The following is a 21061-nucleotide window of genomic DNA, read 5'->3' as shown; positions in this document are numbered from 1 at the left end:
AGCCACTGCGCCAGAATTTTTGACTGTAAACTCAAATAATAAGACCACGACCACATAGCCCGGAAAACCTACCACAGCCAGTCAAATAATAAGAATTATATTGAGGGGCCTGAGCAGGCATTACAAGGTTAACCAGCACCGGAGGTTAACTAGCCCTGGCTTTTGTGTTTACTTTGAAACAGCAACTGATGCATGAAATGCCATCTTGTACATTCATGTACTTGTTTCAAAATTGATTATAAATGTATGAAGTTCTGTGTATCATACTATGTAAGCTATTCTTCATGAAATTGTTTGTGAAAATGTTTATTTCACATTGTGGTTAAAATTACCCACGTTGTTGTGGTTTAAGCCATTGGATACAGACTGTATCGTTGCCAAACCTCCAGGTTGTGGCCAGAGATCTGTTGCTATTACAACTGATCTCCAGGCGACAGAGATCATTTCAGCTGGAGAATATGGCCTTGTCACTGAAATCCCTTCCTTCTTCAATTCCAGCCCTCCTCCAGCTCCACCCCAAATTCTCCAGGTCTTTCCCAGTCCGGAGCTTGCAACCTGGTGTGTCTCTTGGAAGCTGGGTTTGAAGGAATTCGGAGCCTAAAGGTTTGCCTCTGATGCGGGAATGGCTACTTATTGACCTTCACAGCCCTAAATGGTTTGGGGCCCACCGAATACAGTTTGGGGAGTGGAGACAGAGGAGGGCAGCGTTTGAAGAGGAAGGGGACTCGGCTTTCCAGCAGTCACTTTCTCCAGGTGAACCGATCTTTGTTTCCCGGAGATCAGTTGTGATAGGGGGGAGATCTCCAGCTACCGCCTGGAGACTGGCAACCCTACTCACCCCTTGCCAGTGGCCAGTCTGTGTGCAGAGATCAGTGCAAGGAAGAATGTGAGAGAAAAGGGGAGGGAGGGAGAAGGCAGACGCCAGCACCCAATTGGCACCCATGTGCCCACTGGACGCTTCCCAACAACCTCTGTTTATCTTTCAGGAGGAAAATGGAACCGAGCTCCCCGTTTGCGCAGCGCCTGAAATCCATCTCGGTAAGTGCTGCTCTACCTCACCAAATGCGCAGTGAGGGGCTCCGTGTTCCCGGCCAGAATCCTGACCCTGTTCCCCACCACTAGGGTTACCAATCTCCAGGGGGGGCCTGGGGATCTTCTGGAATTACAACTGGTTTCTAGATGACAGAGGTCAGTCCGTCTGCAGAAAATAGCCGCTTTGGAGAATGGAGTCTCTGGCATTGTGGCTTGCTGAGGTCCCTGTCCTCCTCAAACTCTCTCCTCCCCTGCAGAGGTGTAGCTCCAAGGGGATAGGGGGGCGCGACACACCAGGCGCGCGCCCCTGTGGGGGTGTGGTGAGGACGTGGCGGGGCGTTCCGGGGTGGGATGGGGCGGAGGACACACCGCTGCACCGGGCGCTTTCCCCCCTTGCTACACCTCTGCTCCCCAGGCTCCATCCCCAAATCTCCAGGAACTATCCAACCTGGAGTTGGCAACATCACCCACCAGAGATTAAAGGGTGAGGGTGGACAGAAATAGAGAATGGCCACATCAGTGTTTCCAAAAGAAGCGTGGGGCAGGAGGTGCAGCTGGCCCGAGAACAATCCTGTTGGGTTGCCAACTGACCTAAAGAAAAATGTCCTCTCCCTTTAGTGGAGGCTGGATATGTGGAAATGGGCAGCTGAGTATCTAGGGTATCTTGGCATTTGGGTAAATCACATCATCTAGTAAATAACATGCCCATCCGCTTCTGTCAAAAGAACAAGGATTTTTTCCCCCTCCATCCTTGTTGGAATCCCAGCAACCTATCCAAGAAACAAGAGGGGTCTAAAAGTTAATGGCAATTTTGCAATTATTACAATAGTTATGGGTTATTTCTCATTCTGGTTGTGTGTGTGTGTGTGTTTGTCTGTATGATGCTAAAGCAGTTGGCCATGCTGGCAGGGGCTGATGGGAATTGTAGTTCATGAACATCTGGAGTGCCATAAGTTCGCCACCACGGCGCTAAAGGATCGCTTTCCCACAAATTGAAAAAGGGGCCCCCAACCTCCAGGTCTGAAGGTTTGTTGGTGTGTTCCTGCATGGCAGGGGGTTGGACTTGATGACTGTTGTGGTCTCTTCCAACTCTGCGTTTCCATGATTCTATATCCCAATAATACAACATTCCCCTGAAGAAAATGGCTGCTTTGAGGGGTAGCCTCTCTGGTATTAGACCTCGTTGAGGTCATGCCCTTCCCTAAAACCATAGGTGTCAAACTTGCGGCCCTCCAGATGTTATGGACTACAGTTCCCATCATCCCCTCCCAGCATGATGCTGGCAGGGGATGATGGGAACTGTAGTCCATAACATCTGGAGGGCCACGAGTTTGACACCTGTGCCTAAAACAGTGGGACATACATCCTCCAAAGCAGCCATTTCCTCCAGAGGGACGAATCTCTGTGGTCGGGAGGTCACTCGGCAACCCTATTTGCATGTGTTCACATTCTGTCAAATAAAAAACAGAATGTATTTTTTTCCCGACAAAATCAGCACATCAAGTGAACAATGTTCACAGCCAAGTTAATCTCTGTGGGGGCTCCTGTTTTGTGTTGTTTCGCACTCCTTCTCTCCCAACCTCTTTTCCCGCACGTATGTCAACATGGACATTCCACACCTATTTTTTTTTTGGGGGGGGGGAACACCCCTTGGGTCAGGATTGCCAATCTCCAGGCGGTGGCTGGAGATCTCCCACTGATCTTCTGACAACCAAGAACAGTTCCCCTGGGGGAAAAATGGCCGCTTTGGAAGGTGGACTGTATGGCATTATATCCCATCAAAGTCCCTCCTCAAACACCAGCCTCCTCAGGCTCAACCTCCAAGATTCTGCGGTATTTCCCAACCTGGAGCTGGAAACCATACCTTGATCTTACCTGAACTATTGTGTTAAGCTTTGGGCACCGCAGTTTAAGAAGGATGTTGACAAGCTGGAATGTTTCCAGGGCAACAAAGTTGTTGAGGGGTCTGGAGGCCAGTCCTGTGTCAGGCCTGGCTCCTGCTGGTCCGGCATCAACGAATAATACTGGTCTAACTACTAGCGGGGCCCGGCCACGCGTTGCTGTGGCTTATTGTGGTGAAATGGGAAAGGAACAGTAGCAGCAAATCAATTGCAGAGGCCAGCAGTACGTGCTCATGCAAACACGCAGCCTGATACTGTGCGATGTCATTGATGTGTGTGCCCGCATTCCTTGGGGGGGCGGGGAATGGAAAGGCACCCCTCCCACACATCTAGGCTGGCCGGCCATGATCCTTTACCTGGGAGTAAGCTTGGTTGGTGGCAATGGGTGTCGCTTCTGAGGAAACCCTCTGAGGGGCGCGACACAGCCATTCAAAGTATGTCACAGTTGCTTTACTGAGCTTACTCCTGAGTAATGTGTGCCTGGTTTTCTTCACTGTAACCGCAGTATTCAGGGAATCTAGGGTGCCTGGCTCCTCCCTCCCATCCCTTGCATGTCGCCCCTCACTCTCTTCCCTCCCTCACTTCGCTTCCCTTGCATGCCACCCCTCCCCTTCCCTCCCTTCCTTTTCCCTCCGCTAGGGTGGGTGGATCATATCAAGATGCTGGGCCCCCTGCCACCCCTCCCTTGCATGTCGCCCCTCACTCTCTTCCCTCCCTCACTTCGCTTCCCTTGCATGCTACCCCTCCCCTTCCCTCCCTTCCTTTTCCCTCCGCTAGGGTGGGTGGATCATATCAAGATGCTGGGCCCCCTGCCTCCCCTCCCTTGCATGCCACCCCTCATTGTCTCCCCTCTCTCACTTCTCTTCCCTTGCATGCCTCCCCCTCCATCCCTTTCCTCTCCCTCCCTCTCTTCCCTTGCATGCCACCCCTCCCTCCCTCCCTCTCCCTCCCTTCCCTCTCCCTCGTGTGTATGTGTGTGTATGTGTTTCACTTCCACTCGAGTTACTGCCTATGTACGGTTTGCACTGCTCATCTTTGACCATCTGAGTGAACATTCTAAGCAGCACGAACATTCTAAGGGTGACAGTTACACACAGGCAGCTGCATGTGCTTCACCAGGGAGCGCCAGGAAAAAGGCGTTTTACCTGGGCCAGGTGTGAAATTTCAGGTATGTGAACATCTAAAAACACTCTCACCTGGCTGACTATAGTGGCTGGGAATTTTCAGAGGAATTGGCCCAGCAGTTACTGAGCTATACTATCATCAACAAAAGCACTGTTTGCTTTTTATATATGTAGATAGATTGTGGGGAAAGGAGAGAAAGGGGAGTCTGTGAAAGCAGAAAAAGGCTTTTTGCAGCTAAGGTTCTGACACGGTTCAGTAAAGCTCTTGAACCTTTCCCGAGTCTCAATTATTGACTGGACTAACAGAACCTAAAATCCTGCATGGAAAAGGTGGAGGAGCTGGGTATGCTTAGCCTGGAGAGCAGATGACGGAGAGGTGGAATGATAACCATCTTTAAGTACTTGAAGGACGATGCAGGGTTGTTTTCTGTTGCCCCAGAAGATCAGACCAAAACCCACGGATTGAAATTAAATCAAACAGGTTTTCAACTAAACATTAGGAAGAACTCCTGGAGAGTTTGAGCAGCTCCTCAGTGGAACAGGCTTCCTCGGGAAGCTTCCTTCAAGCAGCAGTGGCGTAGTGGTTAAGAGCAGGTGCACTCTAATCTGGGGAACCGGGTTTGATTCCCTGCTCTGCCGCCTGAGCTGTGGAGGATTATCTGGGGAATTAGATTAGCTTGTGCGCCCCAACACACGCCAGCTGGGTGACCTTGGGCTAGTCACAGCTCTTCGGAGCTCTCTCAGCCCCACCCACCTCACAGGGTGTTTGTTGTGAGGGGGGAAGGGCAAGGAGATTGTCAGCCCCTTTGAGTCTCTTACAGGAGAGAAAGGGAGGGATATAAATCCAAACTACTTGTCCTCCTCCTCTTCTTCCTCTTCTTCTTCTTCTTGGAGTCAGGAAGAAACTTTTCTCCAGGCCAGATTGGCCTGTTATCCTGGAGGCATTTTGTCTTCCTCTGGAAGCAGTTATTGGGGGAGTTGGGGGTGCAGGAAGTGATGAACTTCCTACGTTGTGCAGGGGTGGGGGTTGGACTAGATGACCCCAGAGGCTCTCTCCAAACCTATGCGGCGTCGTTTGTGTATGATTGGCCTATGTTTCTAATGCAGTGTCCTGGGGAGATTGAGGGTATGGTCACGCGGTCCAAGGAATTGCTCTTGCTCGTTCCCAGCGCCTGAAAGAGCCAGAAAGACACAGCCAGCAATTTGTCAGCTTCTCTGGGAATGGCCCAGCAGCACGCCCTCTCTCTCTCCCCCCACCCCCACTTTGGCCATTCCAGCAGAGCGCCCTGCCAAGGAAGGCGTGGCCGGACGGCCCCAGTGCTTCTGTTTGTGAATATGTTCCCCGAGTTCCCCCCAAGCTCTTTCCTTGTTCTAAGGGAAACTCTGAGCAGGCTTGGAGTAACCCGATCCCCTTTCCTGTGCTCATTCCCTCTGGAAACAACTGAATTATTCACCAGGCAGCCGTTCCAACCTGAACCCAATAGAAAGATGGAGAACGGCCTGGAGCCCTGCCCAAGCCCGGACGGGCACTGATTGAACAGGGGTTGGTGGCGCTCCCAGAAGGGCAGCCAAGACACCCTTGTCAGCGGACAAGCGGACGCAGCAGGCAGGGGGGTGGCCGTGACCAGCACATGCCACAAAAATGCAAGGAATTATGTCCTGGTGCAAGAATGTTTTTTAGCCACTGGGTGGAGGGGGAGAAGAAGAAGAAGAAGTGTAGTCATCCCCGCAGGGTCGTCGCTAAGGAATAGGCGAGACGCGGAGGAGGTTTCATCTGGCGGAGAGCGTCAGCAACAGGAAGCGCGGGATTTCGTGATCCTGACAACTCTTCCTGTGCTGGTCTCTGGCACCTTTTATTAGGGTTTCATTGTGGGCGTGTAAAGGAGGTGGGTAGGGAGATGAGCGGGAGACCGGGAGACCTGGAGATCATCATGTGATGCATGATCTCACCTGGCTACGTGCGGAGAGGAGCGTAAGCGTCTGAGCCTAATCCTCACCTGGGGCAAGACCATTGTCCCTGCGCCCGGTGACTGAGCCAGACAGTTCATGACCCGTGACTCATAGGGGGATGAGGAGTGGGGGTGCGGTGCGACCAGCAAGGCCGTAGGTCCGTTGGCGTCCCAACGTTCTACCACGGTGCTGCTGGGTCAGCAGTGCATTACTACAAAGAAGAGTTTGGATTAATATCCCCCCTTTGTCTCCTGCAGGAGAGAAAGGGGGAATATAAATCCAATTCTCCTCTTCCTCCTGATTCACAAACTCCTTTTTACTCATGCTTGTTAATCCCAGTTCTGTATCTGGTGCTGCTGACCTCCACGCACTGCAGCTCAGGAGCCTCCTCCAATGGCAAGCTGGGGAATTTGAGGAGGGGAGGGCCTTCAGTGGACTATAATGCCATGGACTCCATCCTCCATCGCTGGCATTCCTCCCACCCCCCCCCACCCAGGAAACTGATCTCTATCAACTGGAGATCACCTGTAATTCTGAGCTACCTTCAGGCCTCACCTGGAGGTTGGCAAGCCTATAACCCACTCTTTGCTAGTCCTATTCTTGCCCCTGATTGAAATGCAAACAGGTCAGGGATTGCTGATCATAGGTTCATTGGGAGGTGCTTGACTAGATAGCTACGTTGCCAACCGCCCAGAGGTGGGATCCAGCAGGTTCTCACAGGTTCCCGAGAGTAGGTTACTAATTATTGGTGTGTGCCGAGAGGGGGTTACTAATGGGTGATTTTACCACGTGATTTTTGCCTTAGTGACGCCCCTCCTCTCAGCAGTAGCGCGCAGAACTTGAAGCCGTCTAGCAGGAGGTGCACCGGTGTGCGTGGCAGCCTGCGCCTGCGTGCATTCGTTTCCCGCCCAAGGACCGGCGCAGTGGCTGCGTCCTTGCCACAGCCCCGCCCAGGAATGCCACGCCCCCATCGTGCCCCGCCCAGCCCCATTGGTGCTACGCCACAGTTTGAATCCCACCACCATGGGAACCTGTTACTAAAAATTTTTGGATCCCACCACTGCAGCCGCCAGGTTCTGATCTCCAGGTGACAGGAATCAGATCCCCTAGAGAAAATGGCCACTTTGCAGGGGCAGACTGCCGGGCATTATCCCCTGCCAACTTCCGTACCTTCCCCAAATCCCACGGTCCCAAGTTTCTACACCCCAAAACTTCCAGGGATTCCCCAACCAGAGCTGGTAACAGCCTCTGTTCCCTCGTCCTCCCCCCGTGGACTAGAAGAAGAAGAAGAAAAGTTTGGATTTATATCCCCCCTTTCCAGTGGTGGGATTCAAATAATTTAACAACTGGTTGTTTACAAGCACCATTTTAACAACCGGTTCTGTCAAAGTGATGCAAACCTGCTGAATCCCACCACTGCCCCTTTCTTTCCTGTAAGGAGACTCAAAGGGGCTGACAATCTCCTTTCCCTTCCCCCCCCAACAACAAACACCCTGTGAGGTGGGTGGGGCTGAGAGAGCTCTGAAGAACTGTGACTAGCCCAAGGTCACCCAGCTGGCATATGTTGGAATGCACAAGCTAATCTAGTTCACCAGATAAACCTCCACAGCTCAGGTGGCAGAGCGGGGAATCAGCCCCGGTTCTCCAGATTAGAGTGCAACTGTTCTTAACCATGACTACACCATGCTTGCTCCTTTAAAAGAGGAATCGCTAAAACATTACGGCACCTTGATGAGGCAGAGGGAGTTGAGTTTTACCCTCTGTCCTCCACACCTCTCTGTTCCCTTTGCTTTGCTGCAGGCGCGACGCAAGCTGCATGAGCTCATCTTGAGCACCCGCCTGGATCTGGAGCAGGAGAAGCTGCGAGCTCAGCGCCTCAAGGTACCGCCCGGGACAGGGATGCAGGAATGGATGGACCAAAGGACGGCAGACAGCGGGGGGGGGGGGGGGGGGGGGTGGAGGGATAAAGAGGGAAGGGATGAGCGGGAGCGGGTGGACTTTGCTAGTGTGACCTCTGACAATTCAAGAGCATCCTGTCAATATCTGTTCAATAACAAGACTCTATGCAGTTGATTTCTTTACTGTGAAAGAGCATCAGGAATAAGCCAGAACTAAACATAACCAGCAACACCACTTTCATTATAACCCACATCACCCCCTTGGGTCCCGTGACCCCTCCCCTCTGAAGGGGGGGATGGCACCCTTCCAGTCCCACAGTCTAGGGAAGAAGAACCTGCCCCCTCCCCCGCCGCCCTTCCTGGTCAAAACAGCTACATTCCACACTACTGACAGAGCTACAACAGCAGGTGTCTAATGATCTGATAAGGCAGTGCCTGAGAAGCAAAGTGGAAAAACACAGGGAGGGGGAACGCGGAGAGAAAGGTTGTCACATCCCAGGCAGGAGACAGGAGGCCTGGCAGGATCAAACAAGGACTGATGATGACAATATCAGGGGAGGGCCTTGCAATGATATGAATGCACCCATTGGGCTGCCTTATACCGGATCAGACCCTCCATCTAAAAGGTCAAATAAACGACTCTTGTTCACATCTCCCTCTTCCTGCTTCTGAGCATGACCAGATATATGAATGGGATTGATTTTTCTTTTTATTATATTTCTGTTCTGCCCTTTCCCAGCCAGTGTGATGTAGTGGCTAAGAGCAGGTGCACTCTAATCTGGAGAACCGGGTTTGATTCCACGCTCTGCCACTTGATCTGTGGAGGTTTATCTGGCGAACCAGATTAGCTTGTGTAGTTCTTTGGAGCTCTCTCAGCCCCACCCACCCTCACAGGGTGTTTGTTGTGAGGAGGGGGAAGGGAAGGGAGATTGTAGGCCCCTTTGAGTCTCCTTACAGGAAAGAAAGGGGGAATGGGGGGATATAAATCCAAACTCCTCCTCCTCCTCCTCCTCCTCCTCCTCCTCCTATGTATTGGACAAGAACACAAGAGAAGTTGCCCTCTATTGAACCAGACCAATGGCCAATCAAAATCAGTATTGTCTGCTCAGACTGATAGCTGCTCCCCAAGGTCTCAGGTCGAAGTCTTTCACATGACCCCGCCCCCCCGGTCCTTTTTACCTGTCAATGCCGTGGATTGAATCTGGGACCTTCTGCACGCCGAACAGAGATTTTGCCACAGACCCCACCTTTCCCCAAATGGCCCAAACATCCTTGAAGGTGCCTTGTATTGAATCAAACCAATGGCCAATTGAGTTCAGTATTGTCTACACAGATTGGCTCCTGGAGGTCTACACCGGGGTGTGCCACCTGCGGCTCTCCAGATGTTCATGGACTACAAATCCCATCAGCCCCCGCCAGCATGGCCAATTGGCCATGAACATCTGGAGAGCCACAGGTGGCACACCCCTGGTCTACACAGAACTGGCTGATGCTCCCGGAGGTCTCAGGCCAAGGTCTTCCACATCACCTCTTGCCTGTTCTGTTTTCAGCTGGAGAGGCCGGGGATCGAACCTAGGACTTTCTGTGTGCCAAGCACAGGCTTTGCTGCTGTGCCACAGCCCCTCCCTGGTACTCTGAGGGCGCATCATAGTGAATTCAGAAGCAGCCACACAGCTGTGTCTCAGTGTGTCTCTCTCTAGTTGTCTTGCTAGAGGTCTGCTGTCCCATTATTGTGCCCATCTAGTACAGGACAGGTGATCAACGGTCTCTCCCCACCTCTCCCCAGAGGAAGTCCTTGCGGGAGCAGTGGCTGATGGAGGGAACCTCAGTATCTCCCGGTGACCGAGATCCCCTGAGTCCTCTTCGTGAGGCGGAGAAGCGCATCGAGGAATTACAGCAGAGCCTGACCAGGTAGGAGTGGCGTGGCTTGGGTGATGCTGAGCTGGAGATGGGGGATCACGGCTAGTTTCTCTTCCCAGGGTTTCATCCAGCACAGAAAAAACAGGGCTAGGGATGAGGGGTTAGGGCAGTGATTCCCACCCACCCACCCCCCACCCCCATATGAGTTATGTACATATGAGTTATGGCATCATAATTTGTTGGGGTCTTTCTCCTCCCCAAATCCTCCCCTCCCCAGGCTCTATCCTCAAAGCAGGGATGTATCTGCCAGAGGGACATGAGGGGTGCCAGCCATTAGATCACATGGGGGCGCAAAATCGTCCCCACACTCCTTCCACGGAGAGGCGCCCCTGCCTGGCACTCTCCCCTCCTCCACCAGGAACCACTGCCGTCCTCATCCGCTGGCTGAAGGAGCAGCCCACTCGGGCGGGATGCACTGGCTGCCATAAGCGGGACGCGGTGGGCGCTTGAGCAGGCGTTGTCCCGGGCACCATTTTCTCCTGGTACGCCACTGCCCCAAAGTCTCCAGCTATTTCCCAACCCAGAGTTGGCAACCCTCTGCAAGGTTTCCCTTGGGGTGGGGAGCTCTTTCGCTAGCACGTGTTTTAGTCTGGCTTTCTTCTTTCCAGAAGAAAAAACACTGGAAACCCCCCCCCCACACACACACACACACAGAGCAGGGAAGCCGAAACTGACATGCGGCCGGAAGCAGCTGGCGCAAAGCAGGGGGGGAGTGGGGGTGGGGGGAGCCCAGCAGGGCAACGAGTCAGCAGTGGTCTTGCGGAGTCAGTCGCCCGCTGGGACCAAGGAAAGAAAGCTCAGCACATCTTGGGGGCTTTCCCCACTGACAGAGTTGAACTGGTTTCTACCTAGGTTCGCCTCAGTGAATCCCCACTGCCCCCGAGCTCAACATTGTTTTGTCTCAGCCCCCGCCCCCCCCCCCCTCAGAACTGCAACATCCTTGTCGCAGTTATGAACTACACTTTTCTGCTGGAACAAGGTCGATACCGCTTCGAAGTGGGGAAGCATCGAAACGACACCTCTTCCATTCAACCAATCACGAGCTGCTTTTGTGGCATGTGCAGAACAGGGGAGTCATGGCGGGCAGAAAGCGCATGTAACTGTAAACTGTGAACTGTAAAAACAAAAAGAACGCTCCCGTTTCCCGCCGTAACACAAGCGCCAATCACGATCGAGGAGTGAAACAGGCACCAAGATGATCCCGCCCACTTAGCTCGGTTCCAGGGGGCCAACTCAGTTGCTGTGGGGACAGCCTGGAATCGCCCTCCACTGAAGGGAACCGAGTCGACCTGAGCTCCCTTCTGTAGTGGGGAAAGCCCCTTGGAGTAGGGAAGCGTCTCTGCTGTAAATGTACAGGGCAGACCTACAGCAGAGGAGCTGGGGCGGAGTCACTGCTTTGTACAGGAAAAATCACAGGCTCAAGGCCAAACATCCCCAGCGAAAGGTCTGGCAGTCAGCAATGCAAGACTTTCCTACTATCAGATCCTCTGAAGATGCATTCAGCCACAGATGCAGGCGAAACGTCAGGAGAGAATGCTGCTAGACCACGGCCATACAGCCCGGAAACCACACAGCACCCCAATGCAAGACTTGTTCTTCTGTTCTTATGTTGTTACTAACACCAGTCCAAGGAGAAGGAGCCGGCAGAAAATTCCCACTTAGGGTTTAACCCGCTCCCTCCAACTTAGAAAAGGGGGAGCCCAGCCACTCTTCACCGGGGGAGGGGGGCCATCACCACAAAGAAACTCCTGTTTCCCCATAGCCATGTAACTGAAAGGCTTTCTCCATGCTTTATTTTTTATTTTTTTAAAAAAACCCTTAAAATATATATCTGTGTTTCATTTTAATACGCAAGAAACAACCACATTGTAATAGTACCAAAATGAACACTTGTCAGTCCCTTTGAGTCTCCTTACTGGAGAGAAAGGGGGGAATATAAACCCAAACTCTTCTTATTCTTCTAAGCAGGGTTGGCCCCGGTTAGTAGAAGAAGAAGAGTAGAAGAGTTTGGATGTATATCCCCCCTTTCTCTCCTGCAGGAGACTCAAAGAGGCTTGCAATCTCCTTGCCCTTCCCCCCTCACAACACCCTGTGAGGTAGGTGGGGCTGAGAGAGCTCCGAGAAGCTGTGACTAGCCCAAGGTCACCCAGCTGGCGTGTGTGGGAGTGCACAGGCTAATCTGAATTCCCCAGATAAGCCTCCACAGCTCAGGCGGCAGAGCTGGGAATCAAACCCGGTTCCTCCAGTACTTGGATGAAGACCACTAGGGAAATCCAGGGTCACTAAGCAGAGGCAGGCAAAGGCAAGCCACCTCTGAACATCTCTTGCCTTGAAAGCTGGCTGTGACTTCGTTATAGAGGTCCACCGGTCTCCATCTGTGTGCAGAGCCCTGATGACTTGGTTTGCAGGCCTCAGAGCCAGAATAGTCAGAATGTGTGCTCCAAAATGTGCCTTTCTCCATTACTTTATGGTCTGATAAGGGTGTGGAATGGGTTGCCCCTGACAACAGCCTTCTCTTTCTCTTCTCTGAAGCCTCCATGTGCAGATGCAGCAGTTGGACAACTTAGAGATCTGGAAAGTTCCACAGGAGCCCCCGTCAGAAGAGCCTACCAGAGACGCGGATGAGACGAATCGGTCCCCAGCCGACCTTGAGAAGGTAGGATCGCTCATGCTTGCTCATCTGTTAAAAATATTTTTCTAAGGTCCAAGATGATATATCTAAAATGGTAACAAAATGTAAGTATGGCAAGAGTACTTACTCTATGTCTAACACTATGTGAGTGTTTGACTGCTCTTTATCTTGCTCACTGTCATAGAAGAGGAAGCTGGCGCTGTCCTGCCACTGGGTTTCAGCACAAACACAGAAAACTGAACATTTTGCAAATTTCTGCTAATGTTTTGAAAGGTGTTTCCATTTGATTTTCTTGGGGTTCAAAGTGGCTTTAAAACAATTGTTCAATTAAAAACAAAAACAAAATGGCAAATCCCAAATCTCTCCCCATCACCATTAAAAAAAACGCCTGCCGTTCAACCCCCCTCCAAAGCCCCGGCAAGCGGCCACGCCTCCTGCAAGACCTCCTGCAGATGTCCAAGGAGGACATCTCCTCTTCTTGGAGCTTATTCCACAGAGCTGGAACCATGATGGAAACAGCCCAGGCTCTGGTTGAAGAAGAAGGAGAAGAGAGTTGGATTTATATCCCCCTTTCTCTCCTGTAAGGAGACTCAAAGGGGCTGACAATCTCCTTTCCCTTCCCCCCGCCCACAACAAACACCCTGTGAGGTAGGTGGGGCTGAGAGAGCTCCGAAGAGCTGCCACTAGCCCAAGGTCACCCAACTGGCGCATGTTGGAGTGCACAAGCTAATCTGGTTCACCAGATAAACCTCCACAGCTCAAGTGGCAGAGCGGGGAATCAAACCCGGTTCTCCAGATTAGAGTGCACCTGCTCTTAACCACTACACCACGCTGGCTCTCACTGATGCAGGTGGGCTACCCTGAGTGGTGGGATATCTCCCTGATAAATTTAGTTGGTACACAGGGGCACTTGGAAGGAGGTAAATATAGTCTTTGCATGTAATTCTCCCCTGTTCTTTCACTGCCATCTCCAATTAAAGGATCACAGAGAACAGACACTGAAAAAGACCTTTCCCTAACTGAATCCTTGGTTCCTTCCACATCAAGAGCCTTCTTTGGGACTAGAAGGCAGAGGAAGCTACTTGGTTGCAACACATTCTGAAGGATCTTGGCTACTTCAGAAGATTTCGAGGTCACCAGCCAGAGAATCGGGTCCAAGAGCATGCCGACAAAACTGTCTTGCATGTGAGGGAGTTCAGCAATAAAACACCTTTGGAAAGAGTCCATTTCTATATTTATTTATGAAGAAGAAGAGTTTGGATGTATATCCCCCCTTTCTCTCCTGCAGGAGACTCAAAGGGGCTGACAATCTCCTTGCCCTTCCCCCCTCACAACAAACACCCTGTGAGGCAGGTGGGGCTGAGAGAGCTCCGAGAAGCTGTGACTAGCCCAAGGTCACCCAGCTGGCGTGTGTGGGAGTGCACAGGCTAATCTGAATTCCCCAGATAAGCCTCCACAGCTCAGGCGGCAGAGCTGGGAATCAAACCCGGTCCCTCCAGATTAGATACACGAGCTCTTAACCTCCGACACCACTGCTGCTCACCAGTGTTCCCAATGGTGAGCCAAAGTGACTTATTCTGGTGGGTTTTCCGGGGGGCTGTGTGGCCGTGGTCTGGCGAATCTTGTTCCTAACGTTTCACCTGCATCTGTGGCTGGCATCTTCAGAGGTGTATCGCAGAGGGAAGTCTGTTACACACTGTTTGTGGAGGAAAGGTGGGAAAATGCAAGAAAGGAAGTTTTCCCTGCAAGTAGCAATCTACCCATCAAAGGGATAGGATCAGAGCAGCAGATGAAAGGATTCTCAGTGTTCTGACCCGTCTGTCTCTCTGTCTCTATGGCCATCCTCCTCTGAAGTCCGGGGTTAAGTGCAAAGTCCTTCACTTTCAACACCCTCCGCCAAACTCCCTTCACAGGATTCTTGTGAGAACAAATGAGGAGAAGCCCGTCTTTGCTCCTTCTGAGGAAGGGCCAGGTGGAAAGTTAATGAATAAGTCATGCCCTGCGAATGAGCGACTGGCAGGCCTCTGAAATGCCGCTCGGTCCCGTGGTTTGGGAACTCCCGCTGCAAAGTTCTATTCTTTTGCTTTTAGGTCGATGGGACTGCTGTGTCTTCTTCGGAAGGTGAGTCATTCCATATTGTTTTCTTCCATGGTAGGGATTACCTGGGGTACAGGTAAAGCTTTCTCTGCCTGTGGCCATCATAATATCCTATGGCAGCAAATTCCCCTTTGCAATCCCTCACTGGAGGAAGAAGTATTTTCCTTTGTCCGTCCTGGATTTGCTGCCCATCATCTTCATTGGATGCCCTCGAGTTCCAGTTCTTTCTGTCAGCTCTCTCCACCCCAGGCACCATTTTATAAATCTCTGTCCCGTTCCCCCTGAGGCCTCTCGTTTCTAAATTGAAAAGTCCAATGTAGGTCCTTTCAATGTCCACCCTCAGTTACAATCCTGTCTTCTGGAGAAGATGCCGGCTCCCTCTTCCGTGTGATGTTCAGTCTGGGATTTGTGCTGCCTTCTCAGGATAGAACCAGTGGTGGGATCCAGCCGGTTCGCACCACTTCGGCAGAACCGGCTGTTAAAATAGTGCTTGTAAACAACCGGTTGTTACATTATTTGAATCCCACCACTGGATAGAACCCAGGGGAGGGCTTTCTCCCCACTCCATCCCCCACGTCCTAAGGGACCAGGGTGCAGACACGTTTTTTTTTATTTCACCATTCTCTGCTCACACCCCATTTTGACGCCATTCCTGGCCCGTTGGCTCAATCTGGTCAAGTGCGCAAGAACAGTGAACTGTCTTTGAGATAAAGTGCGCAGCTCTGGCATACCGTATGGAGAAGGGGGCTAGCTGATCACGTGACCCACCAGTCTCCTGAATTTCTTGCAGGCAGAAACGGGGCCAGATCCACTTCGGAGTCGCCACCTGCCTCCCCCAGGAGGCCTGGGCATGCTGAGGCCAAAGAGCATCTGCAGAACGGAGAGATGCATGACGGAGGTGAGAGTTCAGTTAGTACCAACTGTTGCAGTTGCACAATGGGTGGGGTGACCAGCCCTGGGTTGGGAAATTTGGGGCGTGAAACTTGGGGAGGGCGTAGTTTGGGGAGGGACCTTAGTGAGGTCTAGTACCAAAGACTCCACCTTGCAAAACAGCCATTTTTTCCAGGGTAACTGTGGCCCTGACCTTCTCTGACCCTGACGAGGTTGCTGCTGTCTCAGACCCGTTATGATGGAACGCTTACCTCAAGGCTCTTGGCTGTGCAGTGGGTGGAATCCACCCATTTTAGCATATGTATGTAACACTGAAAGTTGCATAATCCAGTTAGTGAAAGCATCGCATAGCAGCTGCCTGGCATTTTAATCCATTTGATTGCTTCCTGCCTGGAGACATCCTGTGTCTGGATGGTGTTCACTAACCATTGTCTTGATTCCAGTGTTTTCAAGTACTGGTAGCCAAACTTTGTTCATGTTCATGGTCTCTTCCTTTCTTTTTAAATTGTCCATGTGCTTGTGGATTTCAGTTATCTGCGTAGTCTGTCGTGAGAAGAAACAGGAAGGAAGACTACTTCTCTGTGCAGTCTGACGTAGTGGCTGTCAGAGTGGTCCAGAATTTCTGTGTTTTCAAATAACATTCTGTGTCCAACTTGGTTTATCACATGTTCTGCTGTTGCTGATTTTTCCAGCTGAATCAGTCTGCAATGCCTTTCATGTTCTTTGATTCCTGTCTGGGTGCTGCATTTCGTGGTCAAAACATCAGGAGAAAATGCTACTGGAACACAGCCATACAACCCAGAAAACCCACAACACCCTAGTGATTCTGGCTGTGAAAGCCTTCGACAATACAACCTTGTAATTGTCAGGGTCCAGGGAACGATATAGCTCTCCAAGCTATTTTATTTTTTTCTTCATGTATACCTCAACACTCGCCCCATTGGGGACCCAAAAGGGCTACCATCATTCTCCTCAACTCCTTTTTATCCTCACAACAACCTGGCGAGGTACGTTAGGCTGTGGGTGTATGATTGGCCAAAGGTAATTCAGCAGAGTGGGGATTCGAACCTGGTTCTCCCAGGTCATAGTCCAACACTCTAACTGCTAACTACACTGGCTCACACTTCTGATTCTTTCTAGGGATGCCATATGGTCAGTTAAACTGTTACACATCATCAAGATATCTAGGGAAAATGGAACCCGGGGCAAAATCTGAGCGCCCCCCCCCCCCATTTCATTTTCCCAAGATACCGGGGGGCGGGGGAGAGATCAAGTCATCTGAGATCTCACGGAGGAGCACCAGATTGGTGACAGCACCCAGGTCTACCACCTGAAGTCAGCAAGGCGCCCAGGTCTACCGCCCAAAGCTGGCAAGCATGGTCCAGGCCTGGCGCTCCCCCCCACATGATTAGATGGCATGTGTCCGGGGACATGTGATTCCCCATGTCCCCATTGGTGGTACACCTCTGCAAGATATCCATCTCTAAACCATGTGATAATCAAAAAAAGCCATAAAATGGAGCTAAACTTATACGATTTTTTACAATCCGCATCCCCCCCAGTAGCTCCACCTCTGGGTATGTGGGTAGGACAGAATAAAAGGTGATGTCAAGAATGGCTCCCGCCCTTCCCCCCATCCTACCATCTGGAGGTTGGGGGCACATCTGGGTATGGGAGACAACTCTTCATGTAACCACCTATCACACAGGTGTCAAATTCGCGACCCTCCAGATGTTCATGAACTACAATTCCCATCAGCCCTAGCCAGTATAGCCAATGCTCATATTGGGAGGGACTGATGGGAACTGTAGTTCATGAACATCTGGAGGGCCATGAATTTGACACCCCTGACCTATCATATGTTAATGGACCTTTTGTTCTAAATCTGCGTGCTTAGTAATGTAGCTAACTACGCAGCCTCTCTGCCTGGAATCTCCAGAAGGAGGGAGGGGGACGCGGAGGCCTTGGGCAGAAGACCTTGAGACACTCAGTACTCCATAACTTTGGCCTTGAGACACTCAGTACTCCATAAGAAAGCTTTTCACACCTTGTTGTTCTGTTAATCTGTGGGAAGACGGGAGGAGGTGTTCGAGTGGGGGGGGGGAGAGGGAATAAATCTGACTTTCTGCAGTTTGAGTCCCTGATGCTAACCCAGGGGTAGGAAACCTGCAGCTCTCCAGATGTTCAGGAACTACAATTCCCATCAGCCCCTACCAGCATGGCCAATTGGCCATGCTGACAGAGGCTGCTGGGAATTGTAGTTCCTGAACATCTGGAGAGCCGCAGGTTCCCTACCCCTGTGCTAACCCAATAAAGGCTTCTGATTCACATCCAGAGTCAATGTGTTGATCGTTGTGCCAAGACCTAACAGACGAGTAGCTGAAGACAACTCCTGTGTCCTTGCGGTTTCCTCACTTTATTCTATTGTTTCACGTTTCTGTCCGGAGACGTCCAGATGTCCTGCTTCCTTTATGACCAGGCAGACTTAAATGCATAGAATGTGTCAGAGGACCTGAGCAGGTAACATCATGTTATTTTTGTCTCCTAGACCTGTTTGGCAACGAATGCAGCCCGGAAGAGGCAAAAGTCAAGGCCGTTCCCGTGGTTCCAGACAAGGGAGAGCCTGCGCCCCACCAAGGTGGTTCCGAGGCTGCTGCGAACCCAGCCGGGCAGAGCGTGGCTCCCAGCAAAGGCCCTGCCAGCCGCCAGAGAAAGCTGGCCATGGAGGAGATAGTCATCAGAGACCATCTAGGCCAAGAAGTGGGCTGCATGGACGCCGTTGGACAGAACCAGAGCTCCCTCGAGAAGGAAGAGGAGCTGGAGGACCCCACTAACTTGGGGGAGAGCTGTGATCAGTGGAGCCAGCCTGGGCAGGTCTCAGATCCAAAGGAAGCCCTTGGAGAAGGTCCACTGGACCATGAGCTTGGCCGCCGCGATGACCCGGAAGGACAGTCTCCCACTTTCCAAGACCATCAGGATCGCTCCGAGCTTCTACCGAATGAGAACAGTGACCCCAAGGGGCAAGAAGAGCGACTGCTAGAGATGGGCTCTCAGGCCAAGGAAGTAGGTTTGAAGGACGTGCAGCAGAAGGCAGTGCCAGAACAGGGTGTCCAGGAGATGGAGCCCGCCCTAGCCCTGGCCACTGCTGAGGCGCCTACAACAGAATCCGTGGAGCAGAGTCAGATGAAGACGCAGGAGTTGGCGACAAGAGAGGAAGGGCTGGCCGAATGTTTGCACTCGAGTCAGCACACAAGCACTCAAGCCCATACACAAACCACTTCCCTGGCCGAGCGGGTCGTCTCACCTCCGCCAGAAGTCGAGCCATTCATGCTAGAACGTAGCCCTTCATCTGGGCATGAAATGGAGGAAACAGTCACTCATCAGGGACAAGAACTTTCCAGGCACGAGGTGGAAGGATCCCTCCCAGAGTCAATCCCTTCTTTGACTGACCAGCTGTCTTCTTTGCCTGATCGCACAGGTCCCCTTCAGGAGGCTAAAATATCAGCTTTGGAAGAGACCCCAGTACCCCTGCAGGAGCAAATGCCAATGGTTCCAGAGGCCCAGGTCCCTCCTTTGCCAGAGGCTGATGTCTTTCTTCCAAGCCAGGTCCCGCTCTCTGTGGGTGACCCATGTGAGAGTCCAATAGTTCTCCTGGACCGAGCCCCACCAGCTCTGCAGGACACGGAGTCAACATGTCCATTGAGCAAGAACCCTGCGTCTTCCTTGCAAGAGGCTGGTGGAGCTCTTCCGGGTGAGATTCAGGCGCCCCCGCCAAGCCACACCTCACCTAATCTCCCTGAAGATGAGGGATCCTCTCCGGATCAGGTTCCACCAACTTCAGAAGACCAAACGACGACCTCTCAGCTGGGACAGGCTCCATCTTTTCAGGAAGCTGTGATGTCTCTTCCAGAAGGACAGAACTCCTGTGATCCTCCTGGAGAAAAGCTTAATGTGGCAGAACCAACCCCACCCCCTGACAAAGCCCAGACTCCCGTGCTATCGGATGCATCCATCTGTCCCCTTGCTCTGCCCTTGTCCAGCCGAGAGTCCCTCCAGCCACTCCTGGGCACGGCTGAAGAGCTGCAAACGCTGGATGCAAAAGGAAGCGGCGACGCCAGCGTGGCCTCGGCAGGAGCAGGAGAGCTCACGGACGGCCTGGAAAGTCTCCGCGCTGAGCGGCAACCTCTGCTGCAAGAAGACAAGGTGCCAGGAGCCCCCTTGGACATTTCTGCTGGAGAGCCGCAGCCCAAGGCTGGGATTTTGAAGCCCCCGGGGGCCACAAGCCAGCAAGCCCCAAACAACAGCAGCCCCCCCTCTGCCAACACTGCCTGCTCCCCACAGCTCCAGGCTGCTCCGCCCCGCCAAGGGCAAGACCAAGAGCCCGAGAGGGGCAAGCACAAGTCCTGCCAGTGCTGCACACTCATGTGAGACCCTGGCAGAGATGCCCTCCTCAAGGACAGTTTTCTTTCCGGTCCCAAATGGGCCGCAGCCCAGCCGACCTGTAGTCGAGTGCAGGCTTCACACAATCTTGGGAGGGACACAATGCTGGTCGGGGAGCCTGGGTCAGGAGGGTTTGTTGTTCTTGTAGGCAGAGGACCTCCCTGGGGTGGAGGAGAAAGAGATAAAGGGAGCACTGCTGTAGAGCTGTCTGGGAGGTTCCTGCGTGCCTTTACAGACCAGCATCCCCATTGACGCAATGGCATTTGGACAGTAAGGATACACTAGCAAGCACACACCTCAGCGGACTTGGAATGCAGGCCTGCATTTTCCACAACACACACTAAATACATTCGTTCCGGTTTCCTTTCAAGAGTACAGAGCTCGCTCCCTCTGGCCGGCATGGACACAGCCCATTCAAAACACTAGGGCAGTGGTGGCAAACCTATGGCACGGGTGCCAGAGGTGGCACTCAGAGCCCTCTCTGTGGGCACGCGCAAACAGAGTTCCCCGCAACCCCCCCCCCCCCCCACCTAGGCTGGCCTGGGCCACTGGGCTCGATTATTAGCATTAAACTTAAGACCTAGTTTTGGGGAAGCAGTGTAGGTAACCCTGTTAAGCGCTGTTAAACCCCACTGATTTTCATGCGAAGAACTAAGGCGCGATCCTTTATCTGGGAGTAAGCTCGGTTGCTGGCAATGCGGCTTGCTTCTGAGTAAACCCTCCTAGGGTCGTGATTCACCCGTTGGAAGAGTTGCATGGTTGATTCAAAGCCACCGACTACCACCAAGCATACTCCTGAGTAACGCACGTCTCGGAGCCAACCGTTTTTTCTAAACTAAAACCTCAGTATTCAGGTTAAATTGCCGGGCTGGCACTTTGTGATAAATAAGTGGGTTTGGGGTTGCAATTTGGGCACTCGGTCTTGAAAAGGTTCGCCACCACTGCTCTAGAGTTATACAATCCGTACACGGGTGCAGGCATCCAATCAAGCGGGCAGCCCACAAGTTCACCTTTAGGGCCAGCTGATGCCAGGGCAAAAATCCATGCTGTCTCACGTGCTTGTACGGGGTGCCAGAGGCTGACCACTGAGGTACATATATGCATGCGGACCTCTGACATCGAAAACTTTTTGCATGTGCTGGAATCCCTCTGTCATCTTGGCCTGTCTCACAAAAC

At 52.2% G+C, this 21061-nt stretch overlaps 1 protein-coding gene across 1 annotated transcript; it reads left to right on the top strand.

Annotated features, from left to right (window-relative positions):
* The first annotated feature begins 677 nt into the window (after positions 1-677).
* On the top strand, positions 678-20409 carry PALM3 (paralemmin 3). Its single transcript, XM_048487186.1, has 8 exons — positions 678-753; positions 987-1038; positions 7808-7888; positions 9692-9816; positions 12358-12481; positions 14548-14578; positions 15345-15452; positions 17994-20409. The coding sequence occupies exons 2-8, from the start codon at positions 994-996 to the stop codon at positions 19871-19873; spliced, it is 2394 nt and encodes a 797-aa protein (XP_048343143.1). The 5' UTR covers positions 678-753; positions 987-993; the 3' UTR covers positions 19874-20409.
* The last annotated feature ends 652 nt before the right edge of the window (positions 20410-21061 follow it).

This window comes from Sphaerodactylus townsendi, linkage group LG03, assembly GCF_021028975.2.
Source record: "Sphaerodactylus townsendi isolate TG3544 linkage group LG03, MPM_Stown_v2.3, whole genome shotgun sequence".
Taxonomy (NCBI): domain Eukaryota; kingdom Metazoa; phylum Chordata; class Lepidosauria; order Squamata; family Sphaerodactylidae; genus Sphaerodactylus; species Sphaerodactylus townsendi.
This window is presented reverse-complemented; position numbering and strand designations above follow the sequence as displayed.

Coding starts and splice junctions, on each gene's coding strand:
- PALM3 (XM_048487186.1), top strand. CDS start 994: ATGGAACCGAGCTCCCCGTTTGCGCAGCGCCTGAAATCCATCTCG. Junction 9,817..12,357: donor TTACAGCAGAGCCTGACCAG/GTAGGAGTGGCG, acceptor TCTTCTCTGAAG/CCTCCATGTGCAGATGCAGC. Junction 15,453..17,993: donor CGGAGAGATGCATGACGGAG/GTGAGAGTTCAG, acceptor TTTGTCTCCTAG/ACCTGTTTGGCAACGAATGC.